This window comes from Lotus japonicus, chromosome 1 (genome assembly GCF_012489685.1).
Source record: "Lotus japonicus ecotype B-129 chromosome 1, LjGifu_v1.2".
Taxonomy (NCBI): Eukaryota; Viridiplantae; Streptophyta; class Magnoliopsida; order Fabales; family Fabaceae; genus Lotus; species Lotus japonicus.
The window spans coordinates 108,817,087-108,841,193 of NC_080041.1; the positions used below are offsets into that span (position 1 = coordinate 108,817,087).

General features: G+C 35.5%; 4 protein-coding genes across 7 annotated transcripts; 3 read left to right on the forward strand and 1 right to left on the reverse strand.

Moving 5' to 3' along the window:
- The first annotated feature begins 1,671 nt into the window (after window positions 1–1,671).
- Window positions 1,672–4,256, forward strand: LOC130729043 (G2/mitotic-specific cyclin-2-like). Its single transcript, XM_057580661.1, has 9 exons — window positions 1,672–1,795; window positions 1,930–2,038; window positions 2,168–2,300; window positions 2,396–2,518; window positions 2,908–2,997; window positions 3,112–3,333; window positions 3,436–3,534; window positions 3,649–3,827; window positions 3,910–4,256. The coding sequence occupies exons 2-9, from the start codon at window positions 1,938–1,940 to the stop codon at window positions 4,049–4,051; spliced, it is 1,089 nt and encodes a 362-aa protein (XP_057436644.1). The 5' UTR covers window positions 1,672–1,795; window positions 1,930–1,937; the 3' UTR covers window positions 4,052–4,256.
- Window positions 4,257–4,277: 21 nt separating this feature from the next.
- LOC130729044 (uncharacterized) lies at window positions 4,278–8,141 on the reverse strand. Its single transcript, XM_057580662.1, has 9 exons — window positions 8,003–8,141; window positions 7,825–7,924; window positions 7,709–7,740; window positions 7,602–7,630; window positions 6,943–6,979; window positions 6,600–6,656; window positions 6,308–6,384; window positions 6,097–6,170; window positions 4,278–4,559 (listed from the first exon to the last, which is right to left on the reverse strand). Exons 1-9 carry the CDS (start codon window positions 8,120–8,122, stop codon window positions 4,540–4,542), a joined length of 546 nt encoding a protein of 181 aa, XP_057436645.1. The 5' UTR covers window positions 8,123–8,141; the 3' UTR covers window positions 4,278–4,539.
- A 438-nt stretch (window positions 8,142–8,579) lies between these two features.
- Window positions 8,580–12,908, forward strand: LOC130729045 (protein LAZ1). Of its 3 annotated transcripts, none has more exons than XM_057580664.1 (5): window positions 8,580–8,733; window positions 8,860–9,513; window positions 10,254–10,515; window positions 11,066–11,314; window positions 12,155–12,908. In XM_057580664.1, exons 2-5 carry the CDS (start codon window positions 8,933–8,935, stop codon window positions 12,509–12,511), a joined length of 1,449 nt encoding a protein of 482 aa, XP_057436647.1. In that variant the 5' UTR covers window positions 8,580–8,733; window positions 8,860–8,932; the 3' UTR covers window positions 12,512–12,908. The 3 variants fall into 3 exon arrangements, with proteins under 3 accessions (XP_057436647.1, XP_057436646.1, XP_057436648.1); XM_057580663.1 differs by having other exon boundaries at window positions 8,580–8,728; XM_057580665.1 differs by lacking the exon at window positions 12,155–12,908 and having other exon boundaries at window positions 8,580–8,728; window positions 11,061–11,225.
- Window positions 12,909–13,905: 997 nt separating this feature from the next.
- Window positions 13,906–16,274, forward strand: LOC130729046 (probable flavin-containing monooxygenase 1). 2 transcript variants are annotated; one of them, XM_057580666.1, is made up of 5 exons: window positions 13,906–14,476; window positions 14,576–14,813; window positions 14,939–15,114; window positions 15,216–15,583; window positions 15,790–16,274. In XM_057580666.1, the coding sequence occupies exons 1-5, from the start codon at window positions 14,015–14,017 to the stop codon at window positions 16,130–16,132; spliced, it is 1,587 nt and encodes a 528-aa protein (XP_057436649.1). In that variant the 5' UTR covers window positions 13,906–14,014; the 3' UTR covers window positions 16,133–16,274. The 2 variants fall into 2 exon arrangements, with proteins under 2 accessions (XP_057436649.1, XP_057436650.1); XM_057580667.1 differs by having other exon boundaries at window positions 13,988–14,476; window positions 14,571–14,813.
- The last annotated feature ends 7,833 nt before the right edge of the window (window positions 16,275–24,107 follow it).

A 24,107-nucleotide genomic window follows, 5' to 3' on the forward strand; every position in this document is an offset into this window, starting at 1 on the left:
AAAAGTCTCTTATAAATCACAACTTCAGAAATGAGTTTAATTTTGATGCACCGACCGTCGACCAATCAGATTTCAAGGATGTGACATGTCAATTAAAGAAATTAAATGAAAAGAGATATTTTCTCACATCCTTGAAATCTGATTGGTTGACGGTGTAAAAAAACTTTACACCGTCGGGCTTTCTCAGGAGAGGTTCCTGAGTGGATTGGAGAGATGAAGAGTATATGAAGTTGATGATGATCAAGGAAATGATATAAATTAAATTTGCTTGATGTATATATCAATTATGTATGTAACTGAACTGGGTAAATGCATATTTTGTTACTTACAGGTCTTGAGTTTGAATCTCTCATGCCCATTTTTTTCAATTTCACTTGTAATTTCCACGTGGCAGGTCAGAAAAATATTTATAAAAAAAAAACCAAATCAGCTCATACCGTTAGTTTTTTAATGTTTGACTAACGGAGGGGTAGACGGTGCACTGTTTGAAAACATGAGGGGAAAAAACATCGACAAAAATAGAGTAGGGGTAGAATTTGCACAAACTTGAAACATCAGGGGCCAAAAGTGTTTTTTAGCTTAGGTTTTAATAACATTATAACGTGTGTTTTAAATGTGGCTCAAGATTTGCCACAATAAAAACTCTGTCAAGTTTATAGCTGGTGTTAGTGTAAGAATATGTAAACAAGATACTTGGGGTCGTCTAGTACACACAACTACGCTACCCGATTTTTACCCATAGCAATGGGTTTGCATTTGCGGGTTTTTTTTTTCTTTCCAAATTTTCTTTAATTAAAAAAGTGTTTTATTATTTTTGCTCCAAATAATTAAATATATCAACATTGTTATGATCCTGATCTGATCTGGATCTTAGAATCTTATGATTTTACGATTTATTTGGAACTTTATGGGACAAAGAGGGGGGATATGTGGCCCATTTTATAATTTGTGATATTTAGATAAGTAATTATATAAGTGCATATGCGTATTTGTTTAGTAGTAAATAACCATCACAATAATTAACACACCGTAATGATGAACACATTGTAAAGGGCAAACTGCAGAGTTATAAGGCTAAGATATAAGATTGACAGAGATAAAATAATGGACATATATAATAAATTAAAAGTTGTTAAAAACTTAATGTAACATCCCGATTCGATGATTGACCTTACGGTAACAACACAAGTCTTTCCAGCATGTTTTGTCCTCACTCACGTGTTTCTCGATTCATTTATGTGCCCCTTCGCCTAGAAGCCTTGCCAGAAGCCGCTCCTTGTGTGTGCCTCATAACATCGGACTTCACTCCCCGCTCTTGTCGGCCCGGGGCGTTACACTTAAAATCCACTTCATTAAATTTCAATCCATGGTTGTTATATGTTCACAACTTACCCTCTAAATTCACCCCTAAAACTGGAGTTAAAGTGTTTTTCTTGGTTTCTAGATGAAGATAAAGGGTTGTTTTTTAATTTCTAGAAGATGTTGGGGATTTAATAGTCTAGTTTTTTTTTATAGGCTAATAGGTTAATTAAATTAGTGATTTAGGGCTAATTTGAGGCGAAATGGGCTCGAAGTTTGAATACGAAGTGGGCCCGAAGGGTGAAGCCCATCTCAACGATGAGAATCGGCACCCTCTGTGATGAGGATCCAACGGCAAGTATTTAGTAGCCGTTAATTTCAAATATGAAGCGTCACGAAGCCAACCCTTACATCTTCGTCTCAAACTCCCTTTCCAGTTTTCATCATCATATTTGAATTTTCCTTCTTTCAGTCACTCAGATACACACGTATCAAGGTACCTACCTACCTTCTTCTTCTTCCTCACTCCTCAATGATATCATCTTGATTTGAGTTACTCTTCATTCTATGGATCTTGATTTTTTCTTCGATTTCCCCTTATAACCCTCTTTAATCTTTCCATCATTGAAGGTCCGAGAATGGAGATGGCACACAGCCACCGGCTTCCTCTCAGGAGCATCAATCAGAATATTATGGACAAGGACAAGCCTTGTATTCCCAATAAAGTGTCTCTTTCTGGGTAAATATTTCAATTTAAGATTACGGTTACATTTTCCTCCTTTCTTTTTTAACAGACAAGAATTGCAATATATTTATTATAGCTTCTGATCCTCCTTATTTACCTTGTCTTTTGATTTCTCTGCTTCAGGAACCAGAACCTGTTAGCCTCGACCCCGAGTAACCAGTTAGATTCTGCTATCATAGATAATGGTGAGTACGAGGATGCAGTTCCAGTATTTGTGAAGCACACTGAAGCGATGCTAGATGAAATTGACATGATAGTAAGTGTTTTTAGTCTGTACTTATCTTGATACACTTTTTTGACAGAATATCATAATGTGTTGTGCTTTACTGCATCTGCACCTAATGTTTGCAGGAGGAAATTGAAATGGAAGATGTGGAGGAACCTATTATGGACATCGACGCTTGTGATAGGAATGATCCGCTTGCAGTTGTTGAGTACATAGATGATATCTACTGTTTTTACAAGAAAACTGAGGTAAGCTTGAATTTCAGTGAGTTTCTAGACCTGGAACATCTAATCTAGGCTTTTTTTAAGAGAGGATGATGTATCATAAACTAAGACCATGCGCCAATATTAGAGAGTCTAGCTTCTCAGTTCTCATGATGAACAACCACTCTTTAATCAGTTTAATGTTAATCAATTAATTAAACTTCTTGTAGATGATTTTGGACTGCCATAGCCTGCTTTCTTTCTTTCCCCATTTATAAAACCATTTGTAGATCAGAACATGTAACAGGACAGGCCCTTTGGGTATTTTGTCAGCTAGACTGGAATCACCTTTGGGCTATGGTTTGACTTGGTAGCTTAATTAACTTACTGATAAGTATGAAGATAGTGGATGTGACCTATCATTGCTTTTGCAGAAATCTAGCTGCGTCTCTCCAGCTTACATGACTAGTCAGTTTGACATTAATGAGAAGATGAGGGCCATTCTTATGGACTGGCTTATTGAGGTACAAGGTTTATGTTTCAGTCCCATGTGAATAGAGCAAGTTTATTGAAATAGAATTCCTTTAAGGTTGAGCTTCTTTAGACATTAATTCAAACTTGACCACCCCATCCTACAGGTTCACTATAAATTTGAGCTTTTGGAGGAGACCTTGTTTCTCACTGTCAATCTCATAGACAGGTTCTTGGCATGTCAGACAGTGATAAGAAAAAAGCTTCAGCTGGTTGGTGTAACCGCCATGCTAATAGCTTGCAAGTATGAGGAGGTATCAGTCCCCACAGTTGAGGATTTTATTCTGATAACAGACAAGGCATACACAAGAAATGAAGTTTTGAATATGGTTAGTAAATTTTGTACATTATTTATCCTTCCTCCCCCCCCCCCCCCCCCTCCTTTTAATTTTTGAAATGTATCTTATTAACATATGCGGATATGCCAATAGGAGAAGCTAATGGTGAACACCTTGCAATTCAACTTGTCTGTGCCTACTCCGTATGTGTTTATGAGAAGATTTCTTAAGGCAGCTTATTCTGACAAAAAGGTATGTAATGTAACACTGTTTTGCAAACATAAACTTCAAAATAACACTGTTTTGCTACATAAACATCAAAAGTGATGTAACCAAACAAGTATGGGATATGTGGACATGTATCAGCTGGAGCTCTTGTCCTTCTTCTTGATCGAACTTTGCTTGGTGGAGTGCAAAATGCTGAAGTTTTCACCATCTCTGCTAGCTGCTGCAGCCATATACACAGCTCAATGCAGTCTATACCAGTTTAAGCAATGGACTAAGACCAGCGAGTGGTATACTGGTTACTCAGAAGAGCAGCTTCTGTGAGTTGTTTTAGCAATGTCATAAATTTTCTAAAGTATGATGACATAAATAGTAACTTTGAATCTTTCTGTATGCTGTCAGAGAATGCTCAAGGCTGATGGTTACTTACCATCAGAAAGCTGGATCAGGGAAACTCACTGGAGTATATAGGAAGTACAGTTCGTTGAAGTATGGTTGTGCTGCAAAAGTAGAACCAGCCCATTTCGTACTGGATGGTAATTAAGGAATCAATGCATGTCATTTCACAGAACGTGTTTGAGGTTTTTTTGCTTGTATAAACCTAGCAACAGAAGTTGCAGCATCCTTACCCTTTTTAATCTTTCTTTCTTTTCAAATTTTGGTCTGTATATGTCTGTGCGGATGTGCAGTTTATTGAATAGAGTACTTTTCTCTATCAGGAATCTATGTTATTTTCATATTGCAAGTAATTTACTTGAGAGATACTCAAGTATCTTTAAGATTTTCATGTTTTATCATAATCATTTATAACTAAGCACAGCCACAAAGTTTGCATGAATACATCTCATGCATTGCATGAGGATTAGAGAAAGAAAACTGCTTGTTTCTGACAAAAACTACAAGCTATATAGCATTTTACAGACAAAGGGAAATTAGTCTCCTAGCTGATCATCACCTCTAAACTATGAGTTTGAGGTGTTTTACAAAGTGCAGTATTTGTAGATCATCTTCACAGGCCGTCACATAGTTGAATCATATTCTACAATTGGCAGCTGCACAGAAAGTAAAAGAGAAGAGTGTCAAAAATATAAATTAATATGACGAGTTAATATTAGCATAGTAGCAAACCAAATGACAATAAAAAAGAACAACAGCTAAAGAGACAAAAATGGTTGAGCATGTACTGCAGGAGCAGCTTAACAGTATGGGCAAATGGACTGGATTACTAGAGCAATAGTTTCTAGCTCTACCCCACAAAATCCTAAAACCACACTGTACGATGTTTTGAGTGATAGAATATGAACTGAATAGTTGGCGCTACGTCAATACTATTGAGGAAATTGGTTTTAATGTCATCTTAATTGGTTTTGCTGCATTGCAAGAGCCAATGGTGATGGGTGAGATGAAGAAGATGATTACGGGTGAGGTAGGTTTAAGGTGGGAGGAGGATGGTGGTGAGGGAAGGTTAAGATTGATGAAGAAAAGGAAGAGGATGGATGGTGGTGACAATGGTGGAGATTAAAGAAGAAAATGAAGAGGATGGTGGTGAGAATGGTGAAGATTAAAGAAGAAAATGAAGAGGATGGTGTTGATAATGGTGAAGATTAATGAGGAAAGGAAGGAAGAGGATGGTGGAGATAATGGTGAAGGGAATGTAAGGGATGATATTGATTTTTAAGGGTATTTTAGTAAAGTACCATTTAAAGGGATGGCATTAAAACCAATTAGGATGACATTAAAACCAATCCCCAATTATTGACCCCAAAGAACCGGCTATTCTTTTTTGTCCGTGCCCTAACAGTGCATCATTCCGAGAATGGACATCTCTTTTTTATTGCATTTTAAATGGCAGGCCACTTTGTTTTGATAGAAGCAACAAAATAACAAAATGCATCTCTTCAGATTTGAACCGAGCTCCTTGAAACAAAGTGTCAAGTGCTGGACGGCTAAAACACCAAATTGCAAAATCCAGTTGAAGTACATACAACAGAATAATTATTTGAATATTTTGAGCAGCTGAATATCCTACATAATTGCCATGTGACACAATCTTATGCATTGCATGCGGAATTGCGGATTAGGGGGAAAAAACAGATTGTTATCTGTTTCTACCAACATGGCAAGAAAAATCCCATTTGAGTAAATATTTTAAGACTAACACCGAACTGGTAGCGAGTTTGGTGTTTGACCCCTGATAGGTCAGTGTGTTTAGTTTCCCGTTGGGAAACCTAAATACCTAATACTTAATTTTGGTTGAGTAAAATGAATAAAATCAATTCTAGAGGAAAATATTGATGTTTGAGAGTAATTGTGGAAAATTGATTTCAGACCTAAAATTAATCTCGCTAGAAGCTAGAGAGAGTAGTTTATGTGTTAAACATAATTACTTGTGAGATTTTACAACTGCGTTTCACAACATTACCGAACAAAGATCACATTTTCGTAAGTCTATCCAAACATGTATTCATTTTCAAGTAACTTTTACTAATAATCAATTTTACCAAAATCAATTGTGACAAACGATGATCCAAATTCCAAACACACACTTAACCATGAATAATTATATAAGGTAGCGCAATGTGTACTCACTGCAATAGACAAACTGATTCAGATCAAGTGTAACTCGGCCTTGTTTCGCTGCGTCAAATGAATTAAACAGATTCCTGAGAGAAACAACAAAAGATCCTTAATATAACATCATTGAGAAAAATACAATGAAAATTCAGTGCTATGTTGGAAAAATGGGGGCCCTGTTAGAACCACAAAGCTTTCCTGGAAATTGTACAAAGTGCGAACATACCGAGCTGATTGTAAGAATATACAGAGCGATATGAAGTCGTCCAGCCGAAGCCTCCCATTTTTACTTTGATCAAAGCTCTGAAAAGAATAAAGGATAAACACTTTGGCATGGTCATCTGAATTGCAATGTTGATGGAAGTATAACCAACTACAGTTTAATCCATGAGGAAGCACAAGGAGTGTAAACCATCTTGACATAGTTTTGACTACAACCATTGATTGTGATGCACAACTGCTCCAGCATAAATTTAGTTCACATGACATCTAAAGTCTAAACTACAAAGATGTTATACCTCACAGACAGAGTAGAAAGCAGGAGAATCCAGCATGAAACCAATTTTTACCAAAGCCTGAAAACATATTCAGGAATTCATCAAGACGAGTTTTATGCAGAAATAAGCATAGTTATGTAGACTCTAATCAATAATATTCTTATATCCTGAAGAAAACAAATATAGCAAGGACACCACTGTAATAGGAGAAAATACATCATTATTGAACAAAAAGGAACTTAGCAGTTTATTTGTACTGGAGGAGTAGTTTTAAAAACTATAAGATCAAGTGGATGGACAAAGCTAGCAACAGTGAGCACACAGCATAATTTAGAATGTTGCTGGAATAATTCTTTAAATATACCTCAAATACATCATCAGGTACAAGAAAACCACGACCCCTGCATCAATAAACCCAGCAAGTGTTAACGTTCAAAAGTAATCTGTCCCGAAGGAAAAACCAACAAAGCAGATTTTATATCCAAATCAGAGTTCAATTCTAGCTTAGACCAGGAGGGAGTGAAACTTCCAAACCAAACATGTTTTGACATCACCAGTCACCGCAGACAAAGGACTTGATTGTGGAGAAGACTTTCAATTACAAATAGTAGGTATTTAGGCTTCAGAAGTACCCGTGTTACCAAATAGTGGCTATAGCGTAGCGGATTTTTGGCTAATCGCGACGCCGCTATTGCCCACTATAGCGTGCTATTCCAGCTATTCGCTGCTAAATAGCGGCTGAAATAGCGGATTTTTTGCTTACTGCGATGGTCCGCGATCGCGATTTGACAACACTGAGAAGTACTAGGCCACAAGAAAACTAGGATTCAAACGTCGGAGGCTCCCGTGATTTATAAACCTTGAAAGTATTAATTCCTTTCGTGATAGATCATTCACTAATCATCATGTAGTTACTCTAACCAGTCACCAGAGATAGGTATATTTAAAGGAAATTATTTAGAATTATAAAAATGAAATGAAAGTGCATAACCTTAATGAGAAAAGAAAATAAAAAACAATTACCTCTCTAGATCAGAAAATGCATGCTGAACCTGCATAACCATTTAAATAGTATATTAGGGACATGTGGATTCATTCCAGAGTTATTTAGCGCAAGTGAAAGCACTGACCTTAAGAAGGAAGGTGTTGAGAGCAACAAATTCTGGGAAAAGCAATTTATGGGAAGGTTAGATAGTGAGATAAGATGTAACGCAAACATAAAATGAGATGCATTGCAATTGCATACCTTGAAAGCTCATGGTACCATTCCTATCAAAGTCGCACATCCTGATCATCTGCTGAACAACTGAGAGCGGAAACTCGAGGTTGCCCACGGCCAGGGCCGTCTGATTGATTGTCAATAACAAACAAACTTTAATTAATTAATTAAATTAATATTGCAGAATTGAAATTCAAATCTTTACCTTGAGTTGGGGCGCTGTTATGCTTCCAGTTTTCTCCGAGTCAACTCGGTCGAACCACTCCCGGAGCACTGCCTTTTTCTCCATTTCATCCATTCTGCTCAAAACAGTATCAACAAGCATAAAAAACAAAAACAAAAATGTATTTAGACTTAATAGTATTTTAGTTCATCACTTATTACGATTTGACAGTTCTGGTCCTTAATAGAATTTATTAGCCTATATCGTCCACCACGTTTACTAATTGTTATAGTTTTGATTTTCCGTCAACTTCTATCCAATATTTGACGGTTTTTTTATTAAAACATTAATTAAAAAAACTAGAAACCATAAAACTGTTATTCAAGCCTTATTTTTTAATTAAAAATCGTTAAATAATGGATAAAAGTTATCGAAAAACCAAATTTGCATCAGTAAACGTAACGTAAGGGACGTTGATGGCTAATAAATATTTTGAGGGACTGAAACTGTCAAATCGTGATAAGTAAGGGACAAAAATGTTATTAAGAAAAAAAATATGTATTTGTTCATTAATTACTCCCCTATAAAAAAAAGTAATAAAGAGTAGAGAAGAGAAGAGGCTTTAATTTTTATTATTATTATTATAGTGATAGAGGGACAGCCGGCAGGTGGGAGCGGAGAGCGATGAGATGGTTTGCGACCTGAATTGTTGTTTGACAAATAGATAGATAGATAGAGAGGGAAATAACATACATACGGACTTGTTAGGTAAGGTATTCTCTTCTTCCTTGCCCTATTCATTCATTCTTTTGTTTTCGATTCATTCACGAATTGATCTGAACCAATTCTGATTGTGGATCATCCATTTAATTAATAGCGTCTGTTATGTTGTTCCACAGGTCTGGTCAGGTGAATTTTGGAATTATGGTGTATTCTAGTGATACTACTTAACTTAACTACCTACATGCCTCAATGATTATCATTCAATTACTCCACACGCCTCCTGTATGGGCAACTATAGTTGCTTCTGTCTTTCTCCTCATGACTCTCACACTCTCCATGTACCTTCTCTTTGAGCATCTTTCCGCATACAAGAATCCCGAGGAGCAGAAGTTTTTGATTGGAGTTATCCTAATGGTCCCCTGCTATAGTATTGAATCTTTCGTATCACTCGTCAATCCATCAATCAGTGTTGATTGCGGGATACTCAGGGATTGCTATGAGTCCTTTGCCATGTATTGCTTTGGAAGATACCTTGTTGCTTGCCTAGGTGGTGAGGAAAGGACCATTGAATTTATGGAAAGACAAGGTCGCTCTGCTTCCAAAACTCCTCTTCTACTACATCACCATTCTCATGACTACAAGGGAACTGTCAACCATCCTTTCCCTCTCAAATACTTCCTTAAACCCTGGATACTTACCCGTCGCTTCTACCAAATTGTCAAATTTGGTATTGTTCAATATATGATTATCAAATCTTTCACTTCTATTATGGCTGTCATCCTTGAGGCCTTTGGAGTCTACTGTGAAGGAGAATTTAAATTGGGATGTGGGTAAGAATTTTTAGATTTCTTATCTTATAAGATATCTTGTTGTCAACCATGCCTTGCATTAACTCATTAACCTTCACTATAACTCACAATTGCCACATATATGTTATGTTTTATGGTAACCTTCTTTTCCAAGTATATTTATTGACTACGCTGCATGTTTAAAGTTCAAAGGCACTGACATTTAGCCGGTGTACCTGAAATGCCAGTGTAAAGAGTAGTAATTTAGCCATTCAAAATTGTTGTTGCTTAGCTCATTCAAAATTGGGGCCCTTTGCCTCATCCTTACCACCAAATTTTACAGTCCATTCAGTACATGTGCAACAAGCATTGGGATCTCAGGATCAGCCATGGGATGAGGGAAGGTGATATAGTTGCAGATGGATTTAGGATTCCTCTATATGAGATGCTATTGATAATGTCTGCACCTTATTACTGATGTTGTTGTGAATTACTTGCATACTAATAAGAACCTTGAGAGAACCATACCACAAAAGCTAGTTGTAGTAGTTAGAGAACCCTAGGCCTTGTAAACCCCACATTAGAATCCCATACTTTGTCTTGCAATTGGGCCCTAACACAAACATTGGTGTTGAATTGATTATATCATTTTTCTGGATTTAGTAGTTAAAATTTCATGTTTGGTATCTTCATATTAAAGTTTGTGTCATTATGCTCTTTTAGTCAAAGGTACAGGTTCTCGAGTTATACCTGACTGCATGAGCTATTTGCTACATTTGTAGGTATCCTTATATTGCAGTGGTTCTGAATTTCAGTCAGTCGTGGGCATTGTACTGCCTTGTACAATTCTATACTGTTACAAAGGATGAATTGGCTCATATAAAGCCATTGGCCAAATTTTTGACATTTAAATCTATTGTGTTCCTTACTTGGTGGCAAGGTGTGGCAATTGCTCTCCTATATACATTTGGTTTGTTCAAAAGTCCCATCGCACAAGGCTTGCAGTCTAAGTCAAGTGTCCAAGATTTCATCATTTGCATCGAGGTAGATGTCCTTCACTGGAGTTAAGCTTGCTTCTTGATGGGAAATTACTTTGGATACTTTCAAAGTCCTGTCTATCTATTGTGTCTTACAAGTTACAACATACTAAGCTATAGGTTCATGCCACACATATCTTTATATTAAATTATTACACTCTCACCCAGCTTTAATGCAATACTGTTGTTTATCAAGGAATTAGATATTTGTTGTCGACCCCAACTTATTAACACTGATGTCAAGTGATAGGTCATTTAATTGATCTTAGTAATAATCAGGTAACCGAATGCAATTGGATGAATATATGCTAGAAAGTTCAGTGATTCATTTTTTATAATTTATTAGTGCTCTGTTGCATTTTGCATTTGTGATTTGTCAACACTAAGGCTCTTGGGTTTTTACACACTTTTTCTTAAACTTGTACTTGAACCTTTTTGGACTCTCAAGTACATGTTCATACCTTCTTATCTACATGTGTAATGTGTTAGATTTGTAAGATTTCTTCATATTATAGGAAGAATAAAGTTTAACAGCACTTCATATTCATCCAGCACAGATGGGCATTGCTTCCATAGTTCACCTGTATGTGTTCCCAGCAAAGCCTTATGAGCTAATGGGAGACCGTCATCCTGGAAGCATTTCAGTTCTGGGTGATTACTCTGCTGACTGTCCTCTTGACCCTGATGAGATTAGGGACAGTGAGAGACCCACAAAACTGCGTCTTCCTACAACTGATGTCGATGCCAAAAGTGGAATGACAATTAGAGAGAGTGTCCGTGATGTTGTTATTGGTGGTAGTGGATATGTAAGTTTCCTGATATGTGCTAATATTTTGGATAGTTGAATTTGATCTGAATATTTCTTATATTATTTACATAGAGATATATAATAGGAGGAAACAGAATCTAGGTCCCTGAAACTTTGGGATCAAATCAATCGGCTTAGGCTATTTATGGTAACTGTGAAGGTCTATCAATTGTAATAATGGAAAGAATAAATACTAATTATGACTAAAATCAACACTCCCTCTCAAGCTGGGTCATATATATCAAATGCACCCAACTTGTCAGTATGGATGCTATCCTAGGAGCCTGTAAGGACTTAACAATTTAACATGTTTGCTAGCAAATATTTGGAATTCACAAATGAAGTCTTGATGATGCCGGAGTATCTTTTCTCTTGATTAAGTTACAATGCAACATCAATATGTTTAGTCCTTTCATTAAAGATAGGGCTTGAAGAGATACAAAGCTGATTGACTATCACAATCAAGTTCCATAGGACCTATCTCACAAAACTTAAACTCTTGAAGCAAATGCTTTAGCTACAAGAGTTAACATATAGTATTAGTTGTAGCACAATATTCGGCTTTTGTACTTAATCTTGCAACAACAGTTTTAGATTAAAATGAGGTGCAGTTATCTAAAATAAATCTCTTGCTTATTTACATACAATTTTCGCTCCATATCCTTCTATCAATTTATTTTCTAAATATGTCTATGAATAAGGAGTTGTCTTGTTAGGAACCTTTAGGACAATAACAGTCCAGCATTATCATTATCTTTAGTTATATTTCTTTGCATTTTATATTAATCTGAAATCCTCTCAATACTTTATTGGCTACTTTTTTTTTCGAAAAATTCAGATTGTGAAAGATGTGAAGTTCACAGTCCATCAAGCAGTGGAGCCTGTAGAGAAAGGGATCACTAGATTCAATGAAAAACTACACAGGATCTCCCAAAACATTAAAAAACATGACAAAGATAGAAGAAGAATCAAGGATGATAGTTGCATTGCCTCATCATCACCTGCGAGGAGGGTGATTCGGGGGATCGATGACCCCCTCTTAAATGGGAGTATTAGCGATAGTGGAATATCAAGGGCAAAGAAGCACCGTCGGAAATCTGGATATACAAGTGCAGAGAGTGGAGGAGAGAGCAGTAGTGATCAAAGCTATGGGGCTTACCAGGTTAGAGGTCATAGGTGGGTTACTAAAGAGTAATGAAGGCTTTATGTGGCAGCTTATTGCAGTTTTCATGTACCCAGCGCTGAGCTGAGATGTATTGAGAGGAATAATTTGTTAGATATGCTCAGGCTGGGTTTTATAACATGTTCGATGCATGAGTTCTGGTTGAAATCTTTTTCCGTATAGCATTTTTTGTCAGATGAAATCATGATGTTCCTGTGTCATTACTATAATGGGTCTTCTCTATTTGTATAGAGGTTTCTTCGCTGATTAGTACCAAACAAGAAATTTTCAACAGTTGCTAGAATAAGTCATGTGTTTGTCAGGGACAATATTATCTGATACTGGAACTGTTATTTGAGGGGACAATATTATGTGATACTGGAACTGTTATTTGAAGTATGTCAAAGAAAGTGTTATATTTGAATGTTAATGTTACTTTTATGTGACTAACAATATTTAGAGGAGTACATAAACGCGGAGATACGGTGAAGTTGTTGGCAATTAAATTACAAATTTGGGTGATTTTGGTTCCTAAACACCATGGGACAAGGTATGATTTGGGATCCTAGATCATTGACATAAATACTTAACAAATCGGCCTCTGACACAGTAGTTGTGGCCTTGTGATATACTTATTGTTTTACTCAGAATAATATTCAATCTCACCAAATATTTGTATTGAAGAAACATGGTACACTCTTTGGTTAGTAATCAATTTACAAATTCAAAATAACACTAGACTTTCACAAAGACTCACTAAGCTCGCCAGAGCTTCTCTTTTCTCGCGACCTCTGTTTTTCACTTCTACAAGTATGTCAGCTCAGGCTCCACACAAAAAATCATTGATTAAAAACTTGATTCCTATTTATATGATACTTACAAGTTATTTACCGTGGAAACACTGCCGTATCAAATTGTCCAACTAAAATGCATGAACCGTGTACAACTTAACAATGGTTGTCAATTATCTTATTTGCAAAGATTTGAATGTTCAAATCATTTAAGAATTTTTTTTAAGTGAATGTTGGTTGTTACAAATGTTAGTAAATTAGTCTCTCTTTCGGGTTCGAACTCAGGACCCTTCATCCCACTCAATCTTTATATCTCTAACTCTTAGCACTTAAGTTATCATTCAGGATATTTAAGAGTAATGTCATCTTCATACCTCACTTTCTTTTACATCTCATTTCTACCTCTTCTTTTTCTTATCATTTTCTGTTACACATTATATCACTTATATCTATTAGTTCTCTTTTTATTTAGTGGGGTGAAGGTAGAAAAGGAGTACGTAAGTACCATTATTCAATCCTTTAATACTAGTAGGTAGTAACTATTTTTGTTCAATAAAGACAAGAGAGTAGTAATTTTCAAAAAGGTGATAATAAAGCAAAGGAGAGAGAGTTCTAGATCCGTATGTGATACATACTCCTCAACTAGTGAGTAGTGACATGTATATCTTCACTTGCATATCGGTGGTTGCAATGAAAAAATAAGGCTAAAAAAAATCCCTATCTCTTATCAGTTTAGGCAGGTGCAATGGAGAGCAGCTGCAAGAGGGAGGTGGCCATCATAGGTGCAGGTATTAGTGGCCTTCTAGCGTGTAAGTACATCCTCGCCAAAGGCTTCCATCCAATTGTTTTTGAGGCCAAAAGCAGCATTGGAGGAGTGTGGACCAAAACCTTTGAGACCACAAAACTCCAAACTCCCAAATCACTCTTTCAATTCTCTGATTTTCCATGGCCATCTTCTGTAACTGAAGAATTCCCCGACCAGCATCAGGTGCTGAGTTACATTACAGCTTATGCTCACCACCATGACCTGCTCAAGCATATCAAGTTCAATTCTCAAGTCCAAGGAATTCACTATGAAGGCCCTCCTTTTGAAGAGATGCAGGCGTGGCATCTCTGGGGTGGAACAGGTGACCCTTTCACCTCCAAAGGAAAATGGACACTTTCAGTCAAGAATACCCAACTCCAACTGGATTCAAATTCAACTCAGGTACGTAGGCAATTAAGAATACATAATGATAAGATGATTAGATGGTGTTTGCCATGTTCAGACTTCAGAGTTGAGTGACTGTATCTGTGTGCAGTGCAGGTATATAGTGTAGATTTTGTGATTCTATGCATTGGTCGGTTCAGTGATGTTCCCAACATTCCAGAATTTCCTCCAAACAGTGGTCCAGAAATCTTCCAAGGGAAGGTGATACACTCCATGGAGTATGCCTCCATGGATGATCAAAGTGCAGCAGAGCTCGTCAAAGGAAAGCAAGTCACCATTGTTGGATTACAGAAATCTGCTCTAGACATTGCAATGGAGTGCTCCGCAGTAAATGGTAAACAATTTAATTCACACACAGCAATAGATTATTATGTTTGGTTTGGCTTGCCTAAAATGCTAAATAGCTGTAATGTAATTGATTTTGGGGTATGGTATCAATTTCAATGCTGCCTGCTGCAGGGGTTAAGTATCCTTGCAGAGTCCTGTACAGAACAGAACACTGGCACATTTCAGACTACTTTCCATGGGGCGTACCTTTGGCTAATTTGTATCTCAATCGTTTCTCAGAACTCATGGTTCATAAGCCTAATGAAGGCTTCCTGCTCAGTGTCCTTGCCACTGTTCTTGCACCTCTGGTATGATCCTTTCCTTTATATATAGTTAATTTGTTTATGATGATTACTTTATTATTTTATATATGTTTAATTCTGTGATGTGAACCCAACCAAACAAACAGAGATGGGCAATCTCGAAATTTGTTGAAAGTCATATAAGAAGGAAGCACGGTTTGGCAAAGTTTGGGATGGTACCAGATCACAGCTTCCATCAAACAGTGAATTCTTGTTTGTTTTCAACGGTGCCGGAAAAATTCTATGAGAAAGTGGAAGAGGGAAGTATCATGTTGAAGAAAGCTCCCAGGTTTTGGTTCTGCAAAGAGGGCGTTTTGGTTGATGGAGAAGAAGCCTCTACCTCGCCCTTGAAGACAGATTTGGTCATATTAGGTACTGGGTTCAGGGGTGACAAGAAGCTCAAAGACATGTTCGTGTCTTCATATTTTCAAAACCTTATAGCGCCCTCTCCAAATGCAAGTACTCCATTATATAGGTGAGTTTTTTTGTTACATCGAAAAAATAAATTGCACCCGTGAGTGATTGATCTCTAGACCTTTCTCTTCCTCAACTTATATGTCACTAAGTCATGCAACGCGGTTGCAATTGCGCGCACATTTTGTTTTTTATTTAATTTGCAAATAATTTCAATTAAGTGAAATTGAAGTCTTGCTAATTTCCTTATCTATGTCTAACTATCAGGGACTGCATCCATCCCCAGATTCCACAAGTGGCAGTGATTGGATTCGCGGAAAGTGCTTCTAATTTGTTTACCTCAGAGATTCGGTGCCGTTGGGTTGCGGAGCTATTGGATGGGACATTCCAAGTGCCAAACATTGAGGAGATGAAGAAAGATGTGAAGGAATGGGAGGAATACATGAAGAAATACTCGGGGCCATACTACACGAGGTCATGCATAGTAGGCTTGCACATATGGTACGCTGATCAACTATGCAAGGACATGGGATTGAACCCTAAACGAAAGAAAGGACTGCTCGCTGAGCTATTTCAGCCTTATGGCCCTTTGGAATATTCTTCTTCTTAATCCATGTTGGTTGTAAAACATGCATAACCATCATCAACACTCCCGCTATGAGAGTGATGTTAGATTTATTTATAATTAACTCTCTTTTTTTTTTTATGTGGATTAACATTATCAATTAATTAGAATATATTTTGTTTGGTCATTAATATCAATTATGTGAATTATTAAATTAATTCAATTACATGTATTATGATGGATGATAAATTAGGCTTTTGTTAGTAACTGACATATGATGGGTTAGGTCAGTTAACTTTGCCTAATGAGGGACCCTGGTCTCAACTGGTGATATATAAACTGCTGCCCCATTAGACAGTTTATCTAGAGAACTTATTATCAGGTGCAGAGAGCAGTTCAACCCCTCTGGTGTCTTTCCACTAACATTCTTTGGTCAAACAACAGACTCATGTATTCTTCAATCCTTTCAGGTGTACAATTCCTTTTTTTTCATTATTGAATCAGAACATGCTATAATTTGTATCTATCTATATGATCTATTTGAGTCAATTAAATTCAGCAATTGGTATCAGAGCTAAGTAGATATGGATTATGGCTGTTCAGTTATATGTGTGCCTGTTAATCACGTGTCTGTTCTTTTCCCGTTTTGTTGGAAAACGTCCTTGTTCAATTTCAATCCTGGGATTCTATGCGTGATTTCAGAAATTGGTTGAGGGGTTTTGATTCTCATAGCCATATGACTTACACACTGAAATTTGGGATGATTTCATTGAGTACTTTGTGAGAAATTAACATTTTCTTGTTTTGGGTTTCATGAACCCTAAAATTTCGATTACAAATTCTCTCTCTGTGATGCATAGCTTCGAAAACTTCTTAAGGGATCTTAGTCTTCTTAGACCTGTGGTTAACGCTCAAAATTTTATCTTTATAACATAGTTTATCAGAAGAAATCAATATGTGCTATACCATGTGTTCTTGGCTTCTTGCGTTTTTCGTACCAGTGAAGAAAAGTTTGTTTCTTATGTCACTGTAGCGAAAAAAAAAAAAGGATAAGTTGGTTATTTTTCCTTTCTGACGTGGCACATTATGACTTTTCAAAACTACTGCTGTTACACACGATGCACTTCTTTAGTACATGTGCTTTGACTGATTGTTTGTGGGTGGACTCTATGTAACTATGGGATAACATGATAAATCATGCATGTATGGTATGTTAAAATATCAAGACCAATGTGAAGTGGCGCACGTTTTCTTTCTCCTCTGCCAGTGCAATCATGAAACTAAAATTTCCACTAGTACATATTTTATATTTGTGAAATATTTTATGGTTTAATAAATTAACCATTAGAGTATAATATATTGTGTTTCATGAGTTATTAAATTGTGAATTTTACTGAACTCTACTCACGATGATAAATGTGACAATCTAAATCTGATTATAAAATTTCCATACGCTGATTGACTATATAATTGCGTCTTTAGAGAATTTCGTTAATGAAATTAATTCTCCAATTGATGTTTATGTTTATTTTAGCTATGCAATTATATTTGTGTGGCATTCAAGACATCATGACATATATATATATATATATATATATATATATATATATATTTATTTTGGAACTCTCTAATTGATTTATTATTTAACCATGTAATACTTTGATATTACTTTGTTTATTAAAGTGGTAGTTAAATGTAAGTATATGACATGACTACCACATTCTGATTAAATTTTGACATATATGTTTCATATTAAAAATTTAAAATTCTTTTGTGCGCTCCTATTTATATAAACCATATATTGAATAGTAATTTTTTTTTTATTACTATGCTATAGGCTCATGGACCTTAAAATTATGGAGAAAGTTCTTTAGTTTGCTAGCAATATTTTTTTAGTATAATCTATTTGCTAGTTTCTTTGTCTATGGAACTAATATTTTAGGTTTTATATAATTAAAGCCTATAATCTTTGTATATAAATTACATCTTATGGTTTATACAAACTTTGGTGTGATTACATGGGCTTTATTATATTTTGTGTGATTGTGATCTCACCTATCGTGAGCGCAGTTATTCATAATACTTTGATGTGATTACATGCGCTTTATTATATTTTGTGTAATTGCGATCTCACCTATCGTGGGCGCAGTTATTCAGAATTTGGGGAAATTATATTATCTAAATTCTTTAAAGAATTTTCATGGAGTTTTGTGTATATTTACATTAATGATAATGTACCCTATCGGTATATTATTATTAGTGTAATGTGTGGTTTTGTTTGTAATGTATTATGTGTTGTTAACTTATGTCAATTCATTCCACTACCCTATCGGTATTAGAATTTTTGGGACATAAGATTAGATACATTACATTAATTGGACAATTTATTTTTTACAATATTTATCTTAAAGATTTGCATTTGCCTATCACAAAGCAAATTTATATTAAATAAAATATATATTGATATATTTTTCCTTATTATTGCATTGTGTAAGTAATGGATATACCCTATCGGTATGACATTGCTTGACATGATCATTGTGTGATAGAGAAAATAGTTTTGGGTATTCTTTTAATTTAAAAATACTTAAAGTATTCTTTTGTTTTATTTTGGTATGTTTAACTCAACTATTTTTCTCTATCAAGTGGGAGAGACTTATCTTTTTGAGTTGAAGTTATGCAATGTCTCTCACTCAACTAATTGCTCAATTAGTTGAATTTGAAAATCGATACACTTATGTGTGATATACTACTAGTTATCACTTTATAATGGGACCTATGTTGAGGATATTATTAAATCTCTTTTGAGAATATTAAAATACAATGAACTCCCTATAATTGTTAAGATAATTTGTCAAACTATCAAATTAGCTTACTGACTTTGAATTATTGTTTTTTATCCACAATATATAGTGAAAGTGTGAGTTAGAGACTACTTGTTACCATATCCTCTACAGGGGTTAACTATAGGTCCTATATGCTTCCGCTGATGTTATTGGTAACCCAACTTTAATTATGTTCAAGTGTGTTTAGTTATTGTCTATATCGTAGCACTTGAACTTTGAGTGAGTTTAGTGAAAACATACAAGTGACCTCATATTTTATTTTAAATATCAGAGATGTTAATCTCACTCATTTGTTTATAAATTATGGGTTGCCTCATTGATAAAATCTTTTAACGATTTTATGTATGTGGTAATATAAGGAGATTCTATGTTGAGAAATGTCAAATGAACATTTATAATCTCCTTAATCTTATATGTTGAGTTTGTGGTTAGTTTCATCACAAATTTCATAAGAATTTGTGGTATATATATTGGACTCGATTTTGTGATTATTTAGTAACCACTTCTCGTAAACTCAGCATTATTTTATTTCTCTCTAATCAATTATCCTTCGAGAGAGAAAGATTGTGAGCTCCAGACTCACATTGACTTTACCACAAAGTCATTTTCCCACTATTAAGGATGTACCGTTTAGAGTATTTTGGTTCTAGTTGGCTCTAATGGATTCCTAATGTTACCATCGGTATATTAGATTAGTGGGAGTGTGCACACAATTGCTTTGTCTTAAGACTACTTATTAATATATTTATACCATATATTTTGTGTGCACTTTTGTGTTATCATGGTATATTTTTGGAGCTATTATATTGTCATATACTCTTACGAGTACTTTAATAATTGTATGACATACTCTTTTGGAGACTTTGATGCTCAGTCTCATTCTAGTTACTGAGATATATATATATATATATATATATATATATATTTTGTTGAATCTCAGTAAGCACTCTTAATGAGTGCTTGGGGCTATTATGATGGTAAAGCACATTTGACATGCAATTTTATGGTGCTTTTGATCTTGGCCAACACTATTTGGTTGGTAGAGCACATTTGGCATGTAATTTTATGGTGCTTTTGTTTCGGCCAACATTATGTCTGGTACAGCACATTGGACATGCAATTTTATGGTGCTTTTGATCTTGGCCAACACTATTTGGTTGGTACAGCACATTTGACATGTAATTTTATGGTGCTTTTGTTTCGGCCAACATTATGTCTGGTACAGCACATTTGACATGCATTTTTTTGTGGTGCTTTCGATTAAGGCCAACATTATTTTGTTGGTACAACACATTGACATGCAATTTTACTGTGCTTGAGATCATAGCCAACATTCCACGTATGGTCAAATGTATAAGTGACTTGGATGTATAGTATCACTACTCCTATCGAGTATGATTTCTTGCATTCTTAAGGTACTTATACTCTTGTTTTAGACCAATGGTCATAAGTGCTTGCTTATTATTGACATTTTGTGTTTTATTAATTCAAGATATCCTTTTGTCAAAACAAGTATCGTCCATGCTATTATAAAGCTCTAGCTTCACATGGATTTATAGTCACTTGTTTAGGAAATCTTGAATTGATTTTATGTCAACTTCTGCAGAGCGTTTTGTTGTTTAGCCAACATGTAATTTTTACTTTTGTTGGGCTAAAATGCACTTAGACCTTTGTGGAATTTTGTTTGTGGCTTTGATGGTACCTAATGAACTTGTAGACCCCTTGTGATAAAATTTCAGACTATAATGAAATACATTATTGACAATGGTATATTCACTGATCTAAGACTTTATTGTTGGAATCACATAACTCATGTGGTTAAAGTCTTTTGATGTTCAGGATCAGTGGGAGTCTGAATTGTAATTTATGAGATATGTTGTTGCTTTTGTTATCACATCTCTTATAGCATTTTAGATGTTTGAGTCATTTTATGGAATAGCACTTCTGGTTATTGCTGTGCTTTCTATATCCATCTTTGTTTTGTATGAAATATAAGTCTTTGTTACATATGGTTATTATCCCTATCGGATAAAATCTTTTGTTGAGTAACTTTTGGTGCACAGGTTATATTTCTTTGTCTTACATGTATTTTGCCATAATTGATATTTCGTTTAATGATACATATGTTTTATGTTAATTGACAAATGTTAATCCAAGTGGGAGAATGTTAGATTTATTTATAATTAACTCTCTTTTTTTTATGTGGATTAACATTATCAATTAATTAGAATATATTTTGTTTGGTCATTAATATCAATTATGTGAATTATTAAATTAATTCAATTACATGTATTATGATGGATGATAAATTAGGCTTTTGTTAGTAACTGACATATGATGGGTTAGGTCAGTTAACTTTGCCTAATGAGGGACCCTGGTCTCAACTGGTGATATATAAACTGCTGCCCCATTAGACAGTTTATCTAGAGAACTTATTATCAGGTGCAGAGAGCAGTTCAACCCCTCTGGTGTCTTTCCACTAACATTCTTTGGTCAAACAACAGACTCATGTATTCTTCAATCCTTTCAGGTGTACAATTCCTTTTTTTTCATTATTGAATCAGAACATGCTATAATCTGTATCTATCTATATGATCTATTTGAGTCAATTAAATTCAGCAAGTGATTGATTCAGTCAAGAATAAATGGATGTTTGGGTCTTCCCAACATACAAGCATCCTCATTTTGTCGTAATCTATTTATTTCTTCAATAATAATATAGTAAAATGTTGTTGAGATTAATGGAGGTGCACTGTTAATGTAAAAGTTGTTTTACACTGACAACCAATTATATTGTATCTTTTTGCCATGTCATGATTTCTATTTTCCACTCTTCTCTCTCATCGTTTCTCCCCCAACGAAATAGAGATCTGCAATCTCTTCTCCTCTGTGTGACCAGCACTCACGCTACCACTTTTCATATGAACAGATCTCTTTACAAAATCCTGTGGCTTTAATGGTGAAAAACCAGATGCAATACCAAATGCAATTTTAATTTTGGAGAGGTTGATTTCCATGTCTGTCGCTGAACCAAATATTGATTTCCATGTCCGTGACAAATCGGATGTTTCCTTCGGGTGTCAAATTCAGCGGAGGCGGTGGTGGAGGCAAGTTGCAGAATGAAGACTATGTCACGCACATGACTGATGGTGGGGTTTGTGGAAAGATGAAGAAGACAAGGTTTGTAAGGTTCACAGCAACAATGGAAAAACCAAATCAGAGGCTGCGTGTTTGCCCTAATTTTTATTTTTAATTTAGTGTAAATCATTTAAATAATAAGTCTGACATGGCAAAAAGGAAAAATTCTATTGGATGACTGTGTAAACCATGTTTACACTGTCAGTGCATTTCCATTAATCTCAATGTTGTTATCTAACCTAGTATTTTGATGATTTAAATGTCATTAATCTATATCCAATATATTGTCAAATATATATATATATATATATATATATATATACACACACACACACAAAATTCTAGTCAATCAAGTATAAATATGACTAATTTTTCACAATTTGCTTGGGCATATTAAAGTCTTCGTGTATGTTCAAAATATACACACATTTCTCTAACTCTTCAATTAGACGCTATAGTCGCCTAATCAAATCTTTTCGGCTCTTATGATTTCCTCTTCTTGGTGAGAAGGAATTCTCGCAGGTTCAAGCATAGGCATTCCAAGAATCTCTTGGTTTCCATTAGCAGAGCCTCTACTCTCTACTACAAGGTTGTTTTTTCGTTGTGTAACTTGGCAGTAAGTATCCACCACATAAACGCAGATGATATTTTAATAACCGATCAACCTCTGATTAAGCTTAACGGTGCATAGTGATGAGATTGTGCACGACACAACACGACAAGGCAGTTACCAACTTTTAGTGGCAAAATTGTCAAAAATACAATTTTGCCGAGATAAGGGAATGACTTTGATAATATAAAAAAAAGAAAGGCTTAAATATGGTGGGGGCCCCTACAAAATAGGGGTCATTTGGTTTAAGCCCCTACAAAAAAAATTCTTTGCTAAAAGCCCTTAAAGGGAAAATAATATATAGGTTTAAACCCCTACCGTCTCGTTCCGTCAAATTCTTGCTGAGTGTGCTAACAGAAGCCGACGTGGATTTACGCACGTGCACCCGTGTGAATGACAGAGGAAGCCACGTCATTTAATGAGGGTAAAAGAAAATTAAAATCCTAAATTGGGGATTTAGGGTTATAGGTGGTAAATTTAGGATTTTAATTTTAGTCGCCTAATCAAATCTTTTCGGCTTCTATGATTTCCTCTTCCTGGTGAGAAGGAATTCTCGCAGGTTCAAGCATAGGCATTCCAAGAATCTCTTGGCTTCCATCAACAGAGCCTCTACTACGAGGTTGTTGTCTTCGTTGTGTAACTTGGCAGTAAGTATCCACTACATAAACGAGAATGTTTTAACTTAGATTCTCACTGACGACGCATATGATATTTTAATAACCGATCAATATCAACCTCTGATTAAGCTTAACGGTGCATAGTGATGAGATTGTGCACGACACAACACGACAAGGCAGTTACCATTTTAGTGGCAAAAATACAATTTTGTTGAGATAAGGGAATGGCTTTGATAATGTTAAAAAAAAATCAGCCCACAACAATCAACCAAATCAAGAACTAAGAGTATGACGTCATGAGCTGAAAGTAACCAAATTCGGTAATGTAGAAGAAACCCATGGAGTTGATTCACCGCTAAAAGAATAAGATCAATTTTTTATAAGTGATAGCGTCAAGAAAAGTTGCATTCGAATTGACAATGAAGCTACTGGCTACATTACTATTTGCACATCAAGGGAAGACAATCAAGCAAGTCTATTCGGTGTTGGAAGAACTGAATCAACATATTGTCAACTGTTAGAGGCAAAATGACATATGCCAATGCCGAAAGCATAACCAATTATGACCTTGATGATTGGTGCAACAAATGAGACTTAGGGTTTGAATGCTTAAGTATGGATGTTGAATCAAAATATTTTAGGCACAAACCAAATCAACATTGTCGAACAATTACCAGAATGTGAGCTACCAAAAAATTGCAAGTTCCAACACTTGAGCAGTTGAGCGTGAATAAGTAAGCAAGTGAGTCAATGCCCTTTTGACTTTCAGGTGTTGCATTTGGGTGATACTTCGTTGTCTTTACCAATGT

What these genes read in the sequence shown, in the direction of transcription:
- LOC130729043 (XM_057580661.1), top strand. Translation starts at nt 1,938, where the DNA reads ATGGAGATGGCACACAGCCACCGGCTTCCTCTCAGGAGCATCAATCAG. An exon ending in CAGCTTATTCTGACAAAAAG is followed by an intron (nt 3,535 to 3,648) that starts GTATGTAATGTA and finishes GACATGTATCAG; the next exon opens with CTGGAGCTCTTGTCCTTCTT. An exon ending in TACTCAGAAGAGCAGCTTCT is followed by an intron (nt 3,828 to 3,909) that starts GTGAGTTGTTTT and finishes GTATGCTGTCAG; the next exon opens with AGAATGCTCAAGGCTGATGG.
- LOC130729044 (XM_057580662.1), bottom strand. Translation starts at nt 8,122, where the DNA reads ATGCTTGTTGATACTGTTTTGAGCAGAATGGATGAAATGGAGAAAAAG. An exon ending in TCAACACCTTCCTTCTTAAG is followed by an intron (nt 7,631 to 7,708) that starts GTCAGTGCTTTC and finishes ATGGTTATGCAG; the next exon opens with GTTCAGCATGCATTTTCTGA. An exon ending in ATATTCTTACAATCAGCTCG is followed by an intron (nt 6,171 to 6,307) that starts GTATGTTCGCAC and finishes TGTTTCTCTCAG; the next exon opens with GAATCTGTTTAATTCATTTG.
- LOC130729045 (XM_057580664.1), top strand. Translation starts at nt 8,933, where the DNA reads ATGATTATCATTCAATTACTCCACACGCCTCCTGTATGGGCAACTATA. An exon ending in ATTTCATCATTTGCATCGAG is followed by an intron (nt 10,516 to 11,065) that starts GTAGATGTCCTT and finishes CATCCAGCACAG; the next exon opens with ATGGGCATTGCTTCCATAGT. An exon ending in TTATTGGTGGTAGTGGATAT is followed by an intron (nt 11,315 to 12,154) that starts GTAAGTTTCCTG and finishes CGAAAAATTCAG; the next exon opens with ATTGTGAAAGATGTGAAGTT.
- LOC130729046 (XM_057580666.1), top strand. Translation starts at nt 14,015, where the DNA reads ATGGAGAGCAGCTGCAAGAGGGAGGTGGCCATCATAGGTGCAGGTATT. An exon ending in TGGATTCAAATTCAACTCAG is followed by an intron (nt 14,477 to 14,575) that starts GTACGTAGGCAA and finishes TGTGCAGTGCAG; the next exon opens with GTATATAGTGTAGATTTTGT. An exon ending in GCAAGTACTCCATTATATAG is followed by an intron (nt 15,584 to 15,789) that starts GTGAGTTTTTTT and finishes TCTAACTATCAG; the next exon opens with GGACTGCATCCATCCCCAGA.